At 34.0% G+C, this 16196-nt stretch overlaps 1 protein-coding gene across 3 annotated transcripts in view; it reads right to left on the bottom strand.

Moving 5' to 3' along the window:
* Positions 1–16196, bottom strand: part of MTMR2 (myotubularin related protein 2) — a 111892-nt gene that overhangs the window by 39072 nt on the left and 56624 nt on the right. For all 3 annotated transcript variants that reach the window (XM_051986833.1, XM_051986831.1, XM_051986832.1), the window contains 5 exons: positions 9856–9931; positions 7151–7245; positions 6915–7025; positions 5413–5514; positions 4058–4141 (listed from right to left, as the gene is read on the bottom strand). In XM_051986833.1, the coding sequence (XP_051842793.1) occupies positions 4058–4141; positions 5413–5514; positions 6915–7025; positions 7151–7245; positions 9856–9901 (438 nt within the window). In that variant the 5' untranslated portion in view covers positions 9902–9931. The remainder of the gene's footprint in view (positions 1–4057; positions 4142–5412; positions 5515–6914; positions 7026–7150; positions 7246–9855; positions 9932–16196) is intronic.

Genomic DNA, 16196 nt, shown 5'->3' on the forward strand with positions numbered 1-16196 from the left:
TAGAGTATCGTCTGTTTTAGGCTTTAATTTCTCTGCCAGTTTATTGGTTTGTAGTCAAGGTAGAACAGTTAGCCTATAGCAGAGTCGTCTCTATAACTTCTCTAGCCACAGAGATCACCCCGCCCCTGGTCTGCTCAGGACTCTAGTCTCTTGCTGCTTGTGCTAGTCTGTTCCTGGCCCCTCAGGACAAACCTTTCCTGGCGATCTTCCAGATTGACTTCGGCTGGTAAATTATAGTACTTCTAATCTTCATGAATTTAAGCAGTGAAGACCTATATTTGAGGCTGAATTAAATAGTTGGTTATGAGGGGAATGAGAGGAGCTTAGAAAGCTTTGTGTGCCTTCTCCACTATCTTGGCTCTGCCCCTATATTTGACACTTTTACTAACATTCTTATTCATAGCTTGACTACTTTTCACTAGTTTAATGTACTGAATACTCTAGAGTCTGTGTATCTATAATGTTTAAACATTGTTTTAAGTTTCAGATAACTTATCAAAAAGTATTGTCATTTTTATTTTCTTATGAAACAATTATAACTAAGAGAGGAAAGTTTTTAAAAATATTAATTGGCCAATTAGTTGCACATTGTTATAAACTCAAATCTTCAGATTTATGATTTAACCAGGATACTAGTGCCTTCCCTTCCATACCACAAGGACAACCTTACACATAGGATTGTTATCCCAACTCCTATTCTCACAAGTGAGTCCTGGGTCCTAGAACAAAGATATATATCTTCCTCATACTTCAGAACTGGTGACTGTAAAATGAATTGACTCAACTTCCAACCAATGTGCTCCTCATCCCTACTCCCCCAAAATAAGATTACCAAATCAAAAGCTTTCAGTCAGCCAGACTTAAAAACGTTCTTAGAAAGAAGCATTTTTCAAGGTGGCATAGAAAAAAGTTGGTACAAAACTATTTGTGATACTGTGATTCCACAGTATACAGCGAATCTGAGGAAAGGTGGGAAAGAATAAATACAGCATTTTTTAAGTACTTACTTAAGAGGACATACAAATAGAAAATAGAAAAGTGAGACAATTTCTGCTCTCAAGGAGCTCATATTCTAGGAAGCAAAGACAACATACAAGGAAGGCTTCAATTTCAAATCCAATGGAAAAAGTCATGCCATATATGATACAACAACAAAGCATATGGTAATGTTTGTTTTTATATATATATATATATATATATATATATATATATATATATATATATATATATATATCCATCCTATTTTACACTAACAACTGATAAATTAGTTTGTGATATTGAATCATTTAACAATGCCAATGACTTTGACAGAAGACCTTTCTTTTCTGGATCTCCAGTAACTATACTTCAGTATAATTCAGTAACTTCAGTGGTTATAACTTGCAGGAACAGCTGTGAGACTTCATCTTGACAAAGACAGTGCCAACCATGATGATGGGCTGGGATGGAAGCAGAACCCATAGTCAGAGAGGTGCTGCCACTCACAGGGCTTCTGTACCCATCTGCCTGTTGGTAGCAGCTGGTTGGCATTTATTCTGGTGATAGTGAGGAAGGTGGTCCTTCTCTCCACAACGATTTCTCTCCTCATGGTGAGATTAAACTAAGAGAGCACCAAGGAATAATCTGTAGCCTCTGGTTGTCAGAAGTTGCTTCATCCCTTTCTTATCATACAGATGTTCCCTTAAGCAAAAGGTGGTGGGCAGATCTTTGAGGTTGTAACACTTGTCAAGTCCATTTCTAGCTGGAATGAGGGACTGAAACCATCTGAAACCAGCAAACTGGCTTTTTCAATAGGAAGAGAGAATTATGTCTCATTTGTTTTATACATTTCTCTTTCCCTGTGTCTTAAGCACAGGAAATAAAGCTCTGGATCTGGAGTCAGGAAGAACTCAGTTCAAATTCCACACAAGACATTTACTAGTTGTGTGACACCTGGCAATTGATTGTATGCCTCAATTTCCTCATTTGTAAAATGGGATAGCAATAGCACCTACTTCATAGAATTGTTACAAGGATAAAATGAGGAAATACTTGCAATTTTTGCAAACGCTAAAGTACTATATAGATGCTAGTAATTTATTATTATTTCTTGTAAACATCTGATTTGCAATATATGACAACCATATATGAAACTATGAACCACAGAACTAAATGATGATGAAAGAAAATGTAAATAATAAAGAGAATTAAGTATAGAAGATGAAAACAATTGTCAGGATCCATTTTTTTTTTGCAATGGAAATACTTGAACATACTTAGTTGAGGTGATTGCTCTGAAGAGGATTAAGAAATAAAGGGCAGGGCAGCTAGTAAATATAGTGAACAGAGACAGAGAGAGTAAAAGGAGGAGGACAAAGAGGAGCAAAAGAAGGAGGAGGAGGAGGAGGAGGAGGAAGAAGAAAAGAAGAATGAGGAGGAAGAAGAGAAAGCAGTAATAGTAGTAGCAGTAGCATTTACAATACACTAAGGTCTGAAAAATATATTGTATATATTATTTCATTCAGCAGAGGGTACAAAGAGAAAATTATTGCTTTTAATTATTATAGAGCCTTACACTTTGCTCTTATGTTTTATGGGGAAAAACAATACCTGATATATGAGTCTGAAGGAGATCTATTGTCAATTCTTTATTAAGGACAGGCTGTCCTCATTCAATAAGAATAGTCAAATATTCATTATTTTGTGTCATTTGTCTTACAAGAGAAACTAGTGACATGGAAAAATTCAACTTGAACACTATCTTGTTTCTACCTGAAGGCTTTCCTGATCTTTCTAGCAGCTGATGCAATCGTCCCTAAATTACTTCATGTTTATTTTGTATTCACTTATATTTGAACATGTTTCCTCCTAAAGATTATAAACTCCTTGAGGGCAGGAATTATTTCATTCTTGTCTTTGTATATCCAAAACTTAAACACAGGGAATACATAAGGAACTTAATAAATCCTTGTTAATCATGATATTTGGTAGTCTTAAGTTGTCTAGAAAATTGTACATGAGAGAAGTGTATGCAAGAGGACATGCTGTCAAATCCTGAGAATGAGGAAGGGCTGATTTGGGCCCTTCCTCAAAATGGAAATTTCAGGAAGGACTCACCAATGGCAAATAAGGGTCTTGAGCCAGGAAAGAAAAGGAAACTAAATCATGGAGACAAAGTCCCAAAAATGAATGATGGCTGGTCTGATGCTCAGAAAAGTTAGATGACTTGCCCATGATCATATGATCACACACATCAGAAGCTGGAGTCATACTCAGGTCTTCCTATTCCAAGCCTAATACTTTATCCACTATATCCCTATTACAAGAGGGATATAACTCTTGTAATAACAAATAGCTATTTTGCTTAATGCCAGAGGACAGAATTAAGTTAAAAAGGCAGATGTAAAAAAAAAAAAAAAAAAAAAAAGGCAGAATAGGACTCAATTTAAGGAGAAATTTACAAAATAATAAATACCATCAGAAATTTAAACAGGTGTGCTACCTCAACAGATAGTGAAGTCCTCCAGCCAGGAAGATCTTCCTTTTGCCTAGATATCTACTTTTAGGGATATTTCAAAAAGTTGTAGAAGATGACCTCTGAGTTCCCTTCCAATTCTATGAATCTCCAACTAGAGAACTGATACCAAAGAAAGGGATAGAACCATTCTGGAGTGATTAATCAATTCAGTCAAATCGATCAATAATTCTTATACTATTATTTCAATACTGCTCAATATTTTAAGTATCATTTTCCCTAAACTTTATGTGAGCTTAAAAAATAATCCTTAATATTTCTCAGAATATAAATTATAGAATCAAAATAATCTAGATGAACAATTCTGAATTTCAAAATCATATTTTTTAATCTAAAAACTGTTCAATATGTTTAAAGAACCATATTTGTTTTAAAACTCTGTTTAGGTCAACAAAGATTCACAGAAGATCTTTAACACAATCTAGAAAAGCAGTTAAAAATCTTTTGATGGGCCTAAATTATGGTCCAAGATTATTAGTTATTAGTTGAATGAAGAGTTTTTTTATTCCATTAATCAAGTTCAAAATGAAGAGAAGAGCTTACCTGCCTTCGGTATTCCAAAAGAGGGTCATACAATTTCCATCCATTTTCTGAAAATACCTCTTTGTATTCAAATGCAAAGAGAGGCTATAAAAAATAATAATAGTAAATTTCTTATATTTACCCATTTATCTTGTTATAACAACTGCACATATGACAAACTTGTGCTCATTCTCATCATTCTCAACATATCTGATGAGAAATATATAACAAGTATATCAAAAAGCATTTAGGTATTTGCCTTATTTCAGTACCTCTTGTTGAACTATAGAGACAAAAAGTTTGTGAAGTATCTTTGTTTAAGTAATAAAAAGTGTATAAAAAGGAATTTCTTTAAATTTAATGTATAACACCATAGATATTAGAAATTTATTTAAGGAGATTATATGTTTAATGTAAACATTCTATCAGAAAAAATATAAATGGATACTTGTTTCTCATTTTTACTGTAATTCTAAAAATATGCACATTACTTCTCATCTCAAAAAAATCCTCACTCAGGTTACACGCTGTTGTTACATACTCTGGTGGAGGCAAAACTAGATACTGAAATGGTCTGTGTATAAATCACAGCCACATAAATAAGCCCAAACCAGCTGGAAAAGTTTCTAGATAAGACCTGGAAAGGAGCTATCTACCCCTTACCTGAAGACTGACCACCTAAAGTTTGGAGGGCTCCTCATGAGATTGGCCACTCCAAGTTGAGAATGGAATAGCTGGAAATACTGGGGTGTCCTTGATAAAAATAGGGAAGAAAGGAAAAGGTTTTGGTTTGGGTGATAAAATTTCTTTTTTGGACATGCTGAGTCTGAAACTTTGAGATGTCTATGAGACAGAGTTAAAGATGTCAAATAGCACTTGATGATATGGCTCTAAAATTCAGGAAAGAAACCAGGACTGAATATACAGACTTTTGAGAGTATTATATATAGTGATGATAACGTGGTAGGTGATGGGATTTCTGGTAGAAGGAATATAAAAAGAAAAGGCCTCAGAACAGAGCTTTGGTAATTGCCCAGGGTTAGTGAAAAGAGACACTGATGTCATCTTAAACAAAACAGCCAAAAAGGCAGTAGATATCCAAAACACAAAATAAAACAACACAATCCAGGGGAGAGAGAGTTTCAGGAATAAAGAGGGACTAATAGTATCTAATGTGACAGAGGTCAAAAAGGATAAGGACTGAGAAAATTCCATCAGATTTGGCAATCAAGAGATTGCTGATAATCTTGAAGATAGTAGTAGTTGACAAAATCTATAAGCTATTTTTAATCTGTCAATAAAATTTGCAAAAAATGACATCACAAACCCTTAAAGTAATTACTATATGAATGTCTGTCACAGAAGAAACATCCTACCAAGTTATTGGATACAGGAAATGCATATTTCATTAGATTCTCAAATATAGATCTTCTAGTTCGTCCCTCGGGCTTATGAGCAAACCGTAAATTCCGAATATCCTAGAAAAGATTTAGGAACTAAATCAGTTAACCAAAGCTTTAAAAACTGAAGCCTAGCATTCTAAATGATACATATCAAAATCATGTAATATTTTTTTCTCATTAAGTCTCTCCAATGGGAATAGCTCCCTCAGGAAGCTCTTCCAATTCTTTTAACTTCTCTTGTCCATTACATCCTCTCTGAGATTCATTTTCAACAGTATCTTTTTTTCATCTAACATCCTCCTGATGGAACAGGGGGAACTGCTGCTATTTGTGGGTCTATTTCATCAATTCCATGCATAGCCTTATCCAATTCTAAAAGCATTCAATGCTAAAAATAAAGAGCTTTTCAGTTGCAGGTGGCAATGCTATTTTAGGGTCAAAGGCGAGATCAGGTATAAGGTCAGACTGAGCCCAAAAATTTGAGATCATCTCAAACTATTGTCTTCAAGCAAGCATTTTTTGCTCAGGCCGAAGCTCATGATTATGGTTGTCATAGATTGCCACCTGCTCTGTAACTTAAAATAAGACTGCTAATGGGGTGATCTTCATATATTAACTTTTTGATCTTCAGAACAACGCTATGAAGAAGCTGTTGTTATCCCTATTTTACAAATGAGTACATTATGGGCCAGAACTCTAGTACTTGAAACAAGGATTCTTACAAGGTTTAAGTCTGGAATTGATAAGACAATGGTTATCTAGTTTAGCATGGTGTTTAATAGTTCTCTAGTTCGGTACATGTACTTAGTACTTAATATAGTTGCACAAGATTCACACCTATGATAATGTAATTAGAATAGAGCGTATGAGCTGGGACAAACTCAGCCGGGGTCAGAGCCAGAGAAGACAAGAGGATTGGAGGAAGGACCTCAAACTCTCAGAGTCAAGGAGAGACATTCACTCTACCTCACATCACCGTGGTGGCTGTCCTCTTCTTCCCCCCACTGAGATGAAGGCCTGTCTGAAGGGCCTCAAGAAAGCTAGCTTAGGCCCCAGGCAGGTAACCCAGCTAGTCCCTTCCAGTTACTACTTTCTAGATATCTCCTTATCACCTGGCAATTACATTGGAGCTGCTTGCACTGGACACTGCTCTTCTGTTGGGTTAAAAAGCCTGTATTCTCCCCAACTGTAATCCCTTAGTACAAGAGTTCTGGCCCATAACAAGTACAAATCATCTGAAAAAGGTTAAGTGACTAGCCTGGGCCACTATCTGCTAAGTGTTTAAGGCCCTATCATGCTGCTTCTCTCTAATAGTTAATTATACAAAGAAGATTGAAAATATAAAACAGTATATATGGAGCATATTAAAAATACAACTCAATTATACCATAAAGTAGACTGAAAATGGCTATTCTTCTTGTAAAAAATTTCAAATCAAAATTAACTCATTCACAAAGAAAGATAAGTAAACTTGCCTTGCACACAGTTTCAAGTCCATAAGAGTTTTCACCTCGACTAGAAGCCCCACCAATTTTTTCTACTCTACTGATCACACCAAGTGAAGCATCTAAAACAAATGGAGGGTCCTGAAGGTTAAAGGGAGAAAAGCTGTTATTCACTAAAACTAAGAGAAAAAAATTTATATTCACTAAATAATAAAATAATTTTAATTAGAAACATAAGGATCAGGATCCTATTTTATAAACCTTACCCTTTCCATGCTTTTGAAATATAACCGGTAATTTGTAACAGTCAAAGTTCCTCGAACAGCCCCAGTGAATGGGCATATATAAGTAACATCTTTGGCTGAAAATGAAAAAAATTCACAAGTTATAATCATAGATTTTTTAAAAATTCATTCTCAGACTTAAATGAATTGACATTAAGTGAAGTGAAAGAACATTGTCCACAGCAACAACAAGATTATGTGACGATCAACTAAGATGGACATAGCTGTTTTCAACAATGAGGTAATTCAGGCCAATTCCAATAGACTTATAATGGAGAGAGCCATCTGCATCCAGAGAGAGGACTATGAGGACTAAATATAAATCACAACATAGTATTTTCACCTTTTTTTTTTTTTTTGTTATTGTTGCTTGCTTGCTCTTTTTTCTCTCATTTTTTCCCTTTTGACCTGATTTTTTGTATGCAACATGATAAATGTAGAAATATTTAGAAAAAATGCACATATCTAACCTATACTGGATTACTTGCTGTCTAAGGATGGTGGAAGGTAGGAACAGAGTGAGAAAAATATGGAACACAAGGTTTGGTAAGGGTGAATGTTGAAAACTATCTTTGAATATATTTTGAAAAATAAAAAGCTATTATAAAAAATTCATTCTCATTGGTTCATGAAAATAACTTAATGGGAGTCTGCTTTTTATTCTTAAAGCACAAAGAAAGGCCTTTCACTCAGAATCTTTCTTATTAGCCAAAGTATCTTAAAAATCTATATGGTCCAGCCTTTCATTTGTGCAATCTCTTCCACAACAACTATGACATGGTTATATAGTCTTTGCTATAATATTGCTTAATAAAGGCGATCATTCTGTTGTAAAGACTATTATTTTTAAAATGAATTAGAATCTTAATTCTATTCATTGACCTTCACTACTAAAAAATTGTTAAACTAAACAAGTCTCATCTTTCTTTATATATGTCACAGTCCTTCAAATATCTGAAGATAACTTATGTTTTCTCCTAGTCTAGCTTCAGTTTTGCCATTAATTTGATACAAAATACTGGTCAAGTCACAAATTATTCCAAGTTCCTATTTCTTCTTGGATAAAATGAAAAAAGTTCTCAGAATTGTATCAAATGAGTTAGGTCTATGAAAGTTCTCCTCTGAAAACACTATGTAAAATGCAAAGTTTTATTTATGAATGATGATAATATGAATAAAGTCATACTTTGGATACTTAATCTTGGCATGGAAGTTACCTTAGGCTCTCAAAAATTATAGCAAGAGAACCAAGCTCCAATAATTCTTATTAAGCTGGTAATGTTTGGCAATGGTCTGTGTGTCATTCATCAAAGGACAATCCTGAATAAATGTCAAGAGCCTTTTCCCCAAAAAGTTGACCAGATAAATTTTTGAGGGAAGTCCAATTTGTGTCAATGAAAGGAAATCATATCTTTCAAATGCTCAAAATCCCATTAGCAATTTTAATTTTACTACCACATATTGTTGGTTTACATTGAATTTAGTCTACTGTTTTATTTGTGTTTTCTCCATCAAGAAGAATGATCACTGGGCTGGGAAGCACAGAACAAAAATGGCTAGTAAGGAAAACTACAGATGAGTAAAAAAATGAGAACCTAGTCTCAAGGAGTTCAAATTACTTAGTCTGCACCTTAATAGAATGAAAGAATTCACAGGAATTATTCTTGGACAAACTGTCAGTAATTTTTAAAGAATCATGGATATGGGCAAAGATGATTAAAGGAGCAAAAATATCCAAAGTATTTTATGCAAATTTCTACGTAGGCATATATTTTTTAAAATATGTATGTAATTTTGTTTATTGCTTATAAATTTGATCCTCTTAGTTTAACCCATAATTCTAGCTTTTTGATATTTTTTTATCCCATTTCTGTCATGTGCAAATTTGATATGCAGCTAAGGAAATCATATACTTTCTCTCTTCTTTCCAATTTTCTTTTCTTCCTGTTGCATCCATGCAGAATTAGGCAATTTAATAAATGCTTTTTTAAAATGACAATGAATACATCATGTATGGTTCTGTTTCAGCTGAGAAATAAGAAAAACTTCATTTTCCCCTAATATAGATATTTTATTTTACCAAAGCTATTTTATAGAATTACCCAAAATAGATATAACAAGTAAAGTAAAAGCACTGAAGTTGCATGGTGGTTTAGATCTCTTTTCCAGTCAGAGATGTAAAGTGAATGTTCTTTAATACAGGATGGAAGGAAAACATTGAATTAGAGCTCTTAGCTAAAAATGGAGAGTAAATATTTTCTTCTAATAAATTAGATAATGCAGTTTTCTGAGAAAAGAAAACAAAGGAAGGGTATAAATAAGAAAGGAGTAGTAAAAGACAGTGACAACTAGTATCTAATAGTACCTTAGTTCAAAGTTAGAATCCACCAAATTTTGGTCAAGATTTTAACAATGGTCTTTCCAATCTCAATTATGTCAGAAATTCTGGCTACCTTCAAAGAAAACAAAGCAACCAAAAGGGGGGAGGGCGGGGGAGGGGCAGAACATAACCCATCTATTTTCTAATAGTTTTAAGATGAAAAATATGGATAGGCCTAAATGTGGGCTCATTGGCTATATTACTAAATTGAAAATATTAAACATATATATATAGTGCTTTGCAAAACTTCAAACACTGTAAATCAATCAAAAAACTCTAAAATTATATAAAAGCCATCTTTACATACCCATGTCTTTAATATTTTCTCCTGGAAGCAAAGGTGGTTCTTCCATTTCTGCTAATTTGTTAGTTTCCCTCAGGACCTGGATCAAAAAGGGAGATAAAGGAAAACAAGAAATATTGATACTTACAATATTTAAAATTTTGACAAAATTTTCCTGTTAATCCCTAAGGATTTTTGTTTATTTGTTTTCTTTCCCTTCCTTTCTTTTTGATTGTTCCTTTACAGTTGATTCTATTTCCCACTCTTAATTCTGCTTTAAGATCTCTATTTGATCTTCTGCTATTTGGGATATTTTAATTTTTGAAGTTATTCCTCCTTTGTGTTCTCAGTTTTATTAGCATCTAACTATATAAGTATATATGTGTATATATGCATATGTACATGTACTTTTAATTCTTTTTCTCCAGGTTCTGTTGTTGTGATTTCATCCAGTTCACTTGCTATTTTGCTGATGTGACTGTCGGCTTCTTTTTAATCAGATTAGTAAAAACTTTTCCTATCTTTTGAAAGAATTAACTTTTAGTTTTATCAACTCCATAGTATTTCTTACTTCTAGTTTTTGTATTTCTCCTCTGATTTTTAATATTTCTTCTTTTTTGTTTGTTTTTTACTTGTTGGCTTTCCAATGTAAAAAAAAAATGCATTTTCAGTTATTCTCTCATTCTGTTTTGTCAATGTACATTTATAGGGATATAATTTTTCCCCTGAGGAGAAATATATCAAGAATTTTAATTTTTAAAAATTTTCTTTCATAAAATTATTTTCTCTATGACAGATAATTTAACCCATTCATTATATAGGATTTTACTGTTAAGTTTTCCTTTGGGTCTCTGTCTCTTATTGGTAATTCCTGAACTGAATACTAATTTTATTGCAGTATGGTCTGCAAAGTATGTGTTTACAGATCTTTTTATACTGGTTTACAATATCTATTGCATGGTCAGTTTTTACAAAAGTTCCATGTGGTACTGAGAAATAGATATCTTCTTTAGCAATCTTTTTTAGAAAATGCCATAAGTCCTTTTCATTCTAATTTCTCTAGCATTTTATTCAATTCAATATTTTTCCTTTTATTTATTTTTCTGTTATACTTATACATGACTAAGAGAAGGCACTGAGGACAGAATAACAAAAAAGAAATAATCTCTGCCATCAAGAAATGTACCTTCCATTGTGAAGGAATTATTTGAATACAGATAACTAAATATAAAACATATTTAAAGTAACTGGAGGAGGAAGAGAGTTATTAGATGGGAAAATTAGTATTGGTCCTATATGGAAGCACTTGAAATGAGTCTTAAAAGGAAGCTAAACATGCTAAAGATGGAAGTAAAGATGGTTTCCTGGTATGATGGAAGGAGAGGTACAAGCTATGCAACAAAGGCAGGAAATGAAATGTCATGTATCATAAATGTCAGTGTCATGTAAGTTATAAATGACATGTATCTTTTGGCACACAATGGATTAAGTGAGAAAGAACTGCATGAAGTCTTCAACCTCATTCTTTCTTCCTGGCATATCGAAGTCCAGTGGCAAGATAAAAGTTAAGATGACTGTCAATGGTTTAGGATGACCTTGTGTCTTCAAAGTCTAATCAAACACTAAGCACTTGATAATACCTGCTTCTGCCATCTTCATGGCTATGGGAACAAATTGCTCTCATCCACCCATTCTATCAGTGAAATCTTTACATACTTGGGTAGATACCCCCATAACTCACTTAAATGTCTAAGATTCCTTTATTATCCTCAACTTGGTTTAGCCTGTCTGCCAAAATGGCTACTATGCATGCTATATAGTTTACTGGAGCCACAGGTGAGAGATAAGTTCATCAGGTAGACACCAAAGTTGGAAAGCAGATACGAAAAGGGCTTAGCAGCCATTGCATCAGAAGTAGTAGCCTTCCTTGTACACCCTGAGGAAGTCATTATCACTGGATCAGAGAGGACATAATGAAGAGTAAAGAAAAAGAAGACTGGAAAGGTAGAAGGGGACTAAGTTATGCAGGGCTTTGAAGTCAAAAAGAGTATTTTGTTTTACATTCAATCCTAGTACAATAGAGAGCCATTGGAGTTTACTGAGAATGAAGGAGGGCTGGATAAGATCATCTCTGTGCTTTAGGAAAATTATTTTAGTGGCTATATGGAAGACAGGGTGGAGTGGGGAAAGACTTAAGGCAGGCAAATCCACTGACAGAGTATTAGAATAATCCAGATATGAGATGATGAGGGCCTCTACCAGAGTGGAAGCAGTGTCATAGGAGAAAAAGGGGTGCATTCAAAAGATGTTTCAAAGGTAAAATCAACAGCTCTTGGCAATAGCTTGAATAGGGAAGGTGAGAGGTGAGGGATGGGGGGAGGGGGAGAGGTAAGAGACAGTGAGGAGTACAGGATGACTCCTAGATTGTGAGCCTGATAGACTGGGAGGATAGTATTGCCTTCTACACAAGGGCAAAGAGGGGTGAAGATTAAAGATATTAAGTTCCATTTTGAATATACCAGGTTTGAGATGTCTACTGAACAACTAGTTTGGGATGTCTGAAAAGCAGTTGGAAATATATCTGAAAGTACATAGGAACCAGTTTTAGAGATCTGTAGTTTGAGTAGAAAATTAGCTTTTCAAATAACCTTTAAGAATTGAGATGCAAGAAGTTGATTTGATGGCTATGTAAATAATGGATGATCTAGGGAAAAAAGATGTTCTAGTAGGTTTTTCATAAGAGCCCTGTATTAAGGATAAGCTAGCAGGAATGGGGGGAAAAAAAGATAGATATAAGCATGCTTATCAAGGAAATAAAAACAGAATTTGGCCCTGATTAAGTATCAGGATTAGTATAGGTCATTAGAACTGAAATTAAAAAGAACTGAATTTGAATAGTGCCTCACATTAATTGCATAACCATAAATGAATACGTCATTAACTTTTTGATGCTCAGTTTTCTCATTGGTTATATGGGGATATTAATACTTATATCCATCTATTTCAAATAGTTTTTGTGAAACTCAATTAAGATAATATATGTTAGGAAGCTCTGCAAATCTATACAAATTCCAATAATTATTATTATGACTAAAAATGAGAGCAAGGCAAAGAAAAGGGAAGAATCAAAGATGATTTGCATAATGGGGAAAATAATGATTTCTTTGAAGGAAATAGCAAAGTCAAGAGAGAGCAAGAAAAAATATCAATAATTATGATACAAGCCAAATTTTCATTTATTTACATCATTTAGCTATAAATTATGCCAGAAAAGATAATATTCAATAGTATTTGACTATTAAGCTGAATTCTATCATACTATGTTTCCAAGATGCCAAACTATGAACCTTAAATTAGGTTTAGTAATGACAACTCTAGTACTAGATAGCTCTTATAAATGTCTTTAAGGAATATTCTCTTTTATACCAAATTTCTTCCTTTTACACATCATCTTCTCTCATATCAGAGAGATAATTTCCACATGAACTAACCCAATATGGCAACAATTTTCAATACTACAGAAGTTACCTAAAAGGGTTATTTTTATAACCTTTACAAAAATTCCTAGGAGGGCTTTATAAGTAGAGTTCAAAAATCCTTTTTTCCCCCCAGCAGTAGCTATTGAAAAAATAGCAAAAGAACTACAATATTGTTCATTCTAATGTAAATGTAATTTGAAATGAATGACATCTCTATTTTGAAACTGCAGAAATCCTGGAATGTTTTGGTAAAAAGTTTAATATTTTATCTGTGAAAGACACAGCAAGGAATGCGAGAGTCTATGGAGACAGAAGGAATATAGAAGATATTCTTTTCATTATAATTCTTGCTTGGAATACAGAAAAACCATAGGAACTACATGCACTGAAACAGTATAAAGGCCAAATCCAATCTATGCCAGGAAAAGAGCATTCAACATTTGGGGAAAAAAAGTTTTTATAAATAAAATTAATTTAAATAAAACAAAAATCTTAATTTTATTAATAATAGCAAGTTGAAAAGGCCTTTAGCAAAATACCACAATCATTTGTTTAAAATAAAAGAATATGGACATGGAAGGACCACTTTTTAATATGATCAAAAGTATATATATCTAAAACCAAAAATTACCATGACTTGCAATGGAGAAACACAAAAACTTTCCTAATAGTTTAAGCTCATCAGTAAAGCAAGAAGGTTTCTTTCTCACTACTTTTTAATATAGGTTAAGAAATATCTAGCTACACGCTACTGAGTCTGTATCCCAAAGGGATCACAAAAGAGGAGAAAGGATACACAAGTGCAAAAATATTTATAGCAGCTCTTTTTGTGGTAGCCAAGAATTAGAAATTGAGTAGATGTCCATTAATTGGGGAATGGTTCAATAAGTTGTCATATATGAATGTAATGCAATATTACTATTTTATAAAAAATGATGAGCAGGCTGATTTCAGAAAATCCTGGAAAGACTTACAAGAACTGATGCTAAATGACCTTAGCAGAACCAGAAAAACACTGTATACAGTAACAGAAAGATTGCATGATCAGGTAGGACAGACTCAGATCTTCTCAGCAATACACTGATCCAAGACGATTCCAATAGACTTGGGATGGAAAATACCATCAACATCCAGAGAGAGAACTATGGTTCCTGAATGTCCACGCATACTATTTTCACTTTTTTTGTTGTTTGTTTACTTTTTTTTCTTGTGGTTTTTCTCTTTTGTTCTAATTTTTCTTTTACAACATGACTGATAAGGAAATATGTTTAAAATGACTGCAAAGGTATAACCTGTATCAGATTGCTTGCTGTCTTGGGGAGGGAGAAAGTAAAGGAGGGAGGAAGAAAAGAAAATTTGTAACTAAAATCTTATAAAAATGAATGTTGAAAGCTAACTTTACAAATAATTGGAAAAATTCCTAGCTACACCAAAAAAATCCTGATTACAGACATCTACATCCAAATTATAGTCCCTCCTTCTCTCCAAAATCAACATGTATCTCATATTTGTTTTGCTAACACCTACCCATGTAATTAAAGACATTAATACACATACTGATGTCCCTTCTAAGAATTTAGTTTCTTGGGTCAAATTGATCCAAAATAACGATCCTATTACTCTTCATCTCATTATCCAAAAGAAGCTCCACTATCTAACCTCTGAAATTTTCTATTCTAATCACAACCTTTTAACTTTCCTTCTCTCTCTCCTGACTCAATCTGAAAAATAATTCTCACCATGACTTTCCTCCCTGATAAGAAGAAATTTCAACTTTTGTTATCTTTATAATTAATGCTTTTTCTCTATCCTTGAGCACTCCACCCCTTTGTTCTATTATTTTTCTAAGTACTTGGGATATAAATTTTTTCTAATTTTTTTGAGATATTCTCTGACCTAAATTAGATGTTTACACTCTAATGAGAATATACAACATATTCACAGATAAGTAATATATGTTATATTTAAATAAAGAAAAGGAGGAAAGGAGGGAAAGAAGAATCTTGAGCCCAGAAAAGACCTGGATATTCGAAGAAGTGAAATAAAGCAGGGAAAGCATTCTAGGAATGTAGGAAAGTGCAAAATCATGGAGCCAGGAAATGGAATGTCATATAAGAAGGAAGAGAAGAACAGTAAGAATAGTTTGGCTAGAAATAGACCGGGTAAAACTATAATTGGCCAGCTCAGAAAAACAGCCTTCAGTTATATTATGAAGGGTTTAAATATGATTTCAGTCACTTAACCTTTCTAGGTCTAAGTTTCCTCATTTCTAAAAATGAAAACACTGGAAGAGATAGTATCTTAAGACTCTTTAAAGTTGATTTTACTACCATGGGTCTATCTCTATTATCTAACAAATCAAGTTCTAATGTGTCTGTCTAAAAAAAGTCTTCTAAAATTTTGCCCCATTCTAGCTGCCCAGTTCCAATGCACAACATTCACTTCAGGAGAAATACCGTGTTTCCCCCATAATAAGACCTATCCCGAAAATAAGCCCTCCCCTTACTGTGTAAGATTCCTCTAAAATAAGCCCTCCCCCGAAAATAAGCCCTATTGAGATTGCTACTGTAGTGAAGGTGATCCCCCTGCACTACACGCTACATTACGCTACCCTCTATATGCACTGTCTCCTCCCCTCTTCCCCCCCCCCCCCAGCCGGGTGAAACGCACGCCACGCCCCGAGCTGCATCCAATCAGAGCTGCAGCAGTGAGCGCGTCATCCTGTTCTTCCCCAGTGATTTGCTTGCTGGCGCCATTGAGAGCAGTGCCGCGGAGGAGAGCTGAGGCAGGACAACATAAAAACCTGGTATGCAAGCGGGAGTGGGGGGCATGATGGAGGATAAAAGGGGCATGATGGAGGATAAAAGAAGAACTCAGCCAGCACTC

The sequence above is a fragment of the Antechinus flavipes genome, chromosome 3 (genome assembly GCF_016432865.1).
Source record: "Antechinus flavipes isolate AdamAnt ecotype Samford, QLD, Australia chromosome 3, AdamAnt_v2, whole genome shotgun sequence".
NCBI lineage: Eukaryota > Metazoa > Chordata > Mammalia > Dasyuromorphia > Dasyuridae > Antechinus > Antechinus flavipes.